The sequence below is a fragment of the Crotalus tigris genome, unplaced genomic scaffold (genome assembly GCF_016545835.1).
Source record: "Crotalus tigris isolate CLP2741 ecotype Arizona unplaced genomic scaffold, ASM1654583v1 scf7180000018923.2277400, whole genome shotgun sequence".
Classification (NCBI taxonomy): domain Eukaryota; kingdom Metazoa; phylum Chordata; class Lepidosauria; order Squamata; family Viperidae; genus Crotalus; species Crotalus tigris.
Window position 1 is genome coordinate 1,014,820 of NW_024097276.1, and position 4,252 is coordinate 1,019,071.

The 4,252-nt window shown below is 44.4% G+C and overlaps 1 protein-coding gene across 1 annotated transcript; it reads left to right on the top strand.

Annotated features, from left to right (window-relative positions):
• The first annotated feature begins 488 nt into the window (after positions 1-488).
• On the top strand, positions 489-2,853 carry PAQR9 (progestin and adipoQ receptor family member 9). The gene has a single exon (XM_039357446.1). It carries the CDS (start codon positions 1,167-1,169, stop codon positions 2,586-2,588), a length of 1,422 nt encoding a protein of 473 aa, XP_039213380.1. The 5' UTR covers positions 489-1,166; the 3' UTR covers positions 2,589-2,853.
• The last annotated feature ends 1,399 nt before the right edge of the window (positions 2,854-4,252 follow it).

A 4,252-nucleotide genomic window follows, 5' to 3' on the forward strand; every position in this document is an offset into this window, starting at 1 on the left:
ACAAAAATTCCAAATCCAAGGAATTGGCCTGTATGGTATCCAGGTAATATATCTTATTAGTTCAATGTTTTTAAAATGTTCTCAATAGCAAGAGAACTTTATTTTATCTCTTCTGCTAATTGCATCTCTGCACAGCTGATAAATGTATTATCTGCCTAAGAGTTATCAATATGATATGCACTACTTTTGATATTCAAATGTATCCCATATGGCATTTTTTATCCCATGGGACCCTACTTACAAAAGTAGGTTTACACACATTTCTATGACAATCTTTCCCATAATTTAAAATAGTATTGGACAGTGCATTGCCAGCCCACAAGTTAATTAGAATATAAGAATGATTTTGGTCCAGCATCCTGGGATGTGTTTTAATTGCAATTAAATTTGTAACGGTTGTCTAAGGATTTGCTGTGCCATTGTGTTATTTGTTAAAACTGTTTCTGTGCTCCAATATTGAAACTTACCCCTTGGGTTTTTGGGTTTTTTTGCTTGATGTCACAGGAATAGGCCACTACAAAGCAGAAGTTTTACTATATGGTGCCCCTTATACCCAAATGAATTATCTAAGAATAGTGCCACACAAATTTAATTTGATGTACTTGGTTTTCCTTAGATATATTTCTTAATAAATAAATTATTATTTATTTAAAAATGTTTGTCTTGTATTTTAAATTCAGGGTTGCCTTTTGTTAAATCCTAAAATGCCAGTATGGGATTCTCCTTTCCTCTTGCCAAAAAAAATACCACTGCTGAAATAGGAGAGATCACCATGTGAAAAGTTAAGAAAAATACGATAGGAATTCTTTGACTGTAATTCTATCACGTGTATTTCGAAAAAGGCACCGATAGGGCGGGGGCGAGGAGAGAGAAAGGCGGAACGTCTTTGCCTTTCAAAAGAGTGGAGCGGCACTGCAGTACCGATCGTTAAATGTGGCTCGGGTGTCTTGAGGAAGACGGAGGTGGGAAAAGGGGCCTTCCCCGAATCTGAATTGAAGACCAGAAGCCGAGAGGGGCATCTAATTGGCCACAGCAAGCCATGACCCCACCGCTCCAGGCAAGGCTTGAATGACTGCAGTGCTCCCCGTCGCTTCTCTCTGCAGGAGCTACCGATCGCTGGCTGGGGTGAGCAAGCTTGCTTTTCCTCGCCTCCTGTCCTTCCTGCAATGAATGATGCAGGAGAAAAAAGAGGCGGCGGTGGAAGAAGAGGAAGAGGAGGAGGAAGGAGAGGAGGAGGCGGCGGCTGCCATCGCCGCGGCTGTTCCTCTGAAGCACAAATCCTCTGCAACTCTTCCAGTAGGAGGAAAAGCAGCTTTGCCGCTGTGAGCTTACATCACAATCCCAGCTCTGTCTGCTGCCGCTTTTCTGAGCAGCAAGCAGACGAGGAGCATCTCAGCGAGCCCGGCCAGCGGCGACATCATCAGCGGCAGCAGCCGGAGGCGAAGCGGAGGAAGATGCGGGCGGGCGGAGCCGGCGAGGGCCAGGCGCCCCCTAGGATTGCCCCGCCGCAGCCGTCCCCTCACCCCGGCCGGTCTCCGCTCTCCACCTTCCTGCCTTCGCCCCAGCGCTCCGCTGAGACGCTACGTTGGGACGAGGTGCCCGACGACTTCGTGGAATGTTTCATCCTCTCGGGCTACCGGCGGCTGCACTGCTCGGCGCAGGAATGCCTGGCCTCGGTGCTGCAGCCCACCAACGAGACGCTCAACTTCTGGACTCATTTCATCCCTTTGCTGCTTTTCGTCGGTAAATTCTGCCGTCTGCTGGTGTTGCGCGAGGCCGGCGACCTGCCTTTCCATCACCCGGCGCTGCTGCCGCTGTGGTGCTACGCCTCGGGCGTGCTGCTCACCTTTGCCATGAGCTGCACGGCCCATGTGTTTAGCTGCCTCTCGCTACGCCTGCGTGCCGCCTTCTTCTACCTGGACTACGCTTCCATCAGCTACTACGGCTTCGCCAGCACGGTGGCCTATTACTACTACCTGCTGCCCAAGCTGAGCTTGCTGGAGCCGCGCATGCTCAGTCGCTACCTGCAGCAGCGCCTCGGCTGGCACGTGGACTGCAGCGCGCCCATCGCTGCCTACAGCGCGCTGGTGCTCCCGGTCGCCTTCGCTCTGGCCGTGGCCTGTACCGTGGCCTGCTGCAAGAGCCGTTCCGAGTGGTGCGCCTACCCCTTCGTCATCCGCACCTTCGTCTTCGTCATGCCGCTCAGCATGGCCTGCCCCATCATGCTGGAGAGCCTCTTCTTCGACCTGCAGGACCACAACCCCACCCTCTTCCTGTACTTCTACCGCCGTTACTTCTGGCTGCTGGTGGCTGCTTTCTTCAACGTCAGTAAGATCCCCGAGCGGATCCACCCGGGCCTCTTCGACATCATCGGCCACAGCCACCAGCTTTTCCACATTTTCACCTTCCTTAGCATCTACGACCAGATGTTTTACGTAGAGGAAGGCTTGCGGCACTTTCTTCAAAACCCTCCGGCCTCCTCGCCTACGTTTGCGGGCACCATCGGCTACATGTTGGGCTTGATACTGTGCCTTGCTCTGGTCATCCGGAGATTTTTAAATGGCCAGGAGGTTTGCAAACAGGAATGAGGTAACTGCCCTTCAGGGTTTTGTTGTTTTTTTGTTGTTACTTAAATTATCTGTGGCTGCTGCATTTGCTACAAGAATCCGCGAGGTCGGCTCTTCCTAGGGAAAGAAAGGCCAAGCGCTACGGGCGTGCCTGATCGAACTCCTTTGAAAAACGGCTGTTTCTCTTGAAACAAAACAGGTTTTAAAAAAGAACACTTAGGCCACCGTTCTATAGGCAACCTTCTATTTATTGCTGCTTAATATACAAAGAAAAGCCATTCTAGAATTATTGCTTGAAATGTACAATTTGATCCTTATTACATTATTTGTAAGTAATCCTCCTTCTCTGAATTCCTTTTAATGGACTCAAGATCATGTTTTTCCAGGGGAAATAATATGCATAGACAATGAATACGAGCTGCTGGTTTCAGTCTGACTATTTCATGGTATTGTTAGTTAGCAATATACAACAGATCTGCACTGATAAACAGCTGATATTTAAGATCTGATTTGCATGCCAATCTTGGAACTTTATGCACTCAGTAAAGTGGGTATGTGTGTTTTTCGAAGTCATGTACACTGGAATTGTGTTTTTAACAAATTGAGATCTTTTTGCATTAACAATCTTGTCTCAAAGACAAACATTGGGCATACACATTTCTTGTAGAGATTTATTTAAGTGGGTGTGAATTAATATAAAGACAGGTTTAATCACAAGTTTCTATACATACAATGAGAAGAAAGTTTACTTGTGATACATCTTCTCAGATTCTTGCATAAGGCTGCTTTTGTAAGATGCTTTGATTCTGATTCTAACATCTTTTTGCACACTATATATCCTGCTGGTTTGTTGCTGACTATTTAAACAGAACAAAAAATTACAATGTCATCTTTAGAATAAATATAGTGACAGGATTTAGCCATAATCCGGTTGCTTGGTTTTGGCCTAGGTGACCATAATCTGTGACTCCGGTCAACAAACTATGGTTAAGCAGCCCTACTTTGATGTATAAATCTAATAATTAGTTTGTACATTAGAACCAGGTAGGAATATTCTGTTATCTTAAATATAGGCCCATGCACCAGCAAGTTTAAGAAGTTTTTATAATTTGTTTACATGGTCAATTGTATTGGAATTGTTTCCTCTTTCATTCCCCCCTGAATTAAAAATGAGCTGAAAGACTATTTACAATATCAATAGTGACAATTGGCCTCATCTCTGTTTTGCTGGGATTTATGACAGCAGCAAGTTTGATGCAAACTGTAGACAAAATTTGAGGTTTCCAGAGAATATTATAACTGATAGATATACCCAAGGTAGCTGACATGTCCTTTAAGAAATGGAATGTATTATTGGTGTCAATTGTTATCTCAGGATTACATCTAAAGTATAACAATTTCTAGATTTTAATATGTAATTCATTAGTAAAAGTTATGATAACAAAATTTGGTTGCATACAGAAAAAAATCAAAATGGTACTATTTGAAGAACAGCCATTTAAAAAAGATTATTAGATTTATTATTGCTTGTGTTTTTAAGTTCTAAAGCATTTTTTTCATTATATGTGCAAAATCCTGATTTTATTGATTGTGATATATACAATAGGCATAAAACAGGTCACTAATCTGCAGTTTCTACTTTGTATATGGTCCTCCAAAGTTGAAAATAGGAAATACACCATTCT

Coding starts and splice junctions, on each gene's coding strand:
- PAQR9 (XM_039357446.1), top strand. CDS start 1,167: ATGAATGATGCAGGAGAAAAAAGAGGCGGCGGTGGAAGAAGAGGAAGA.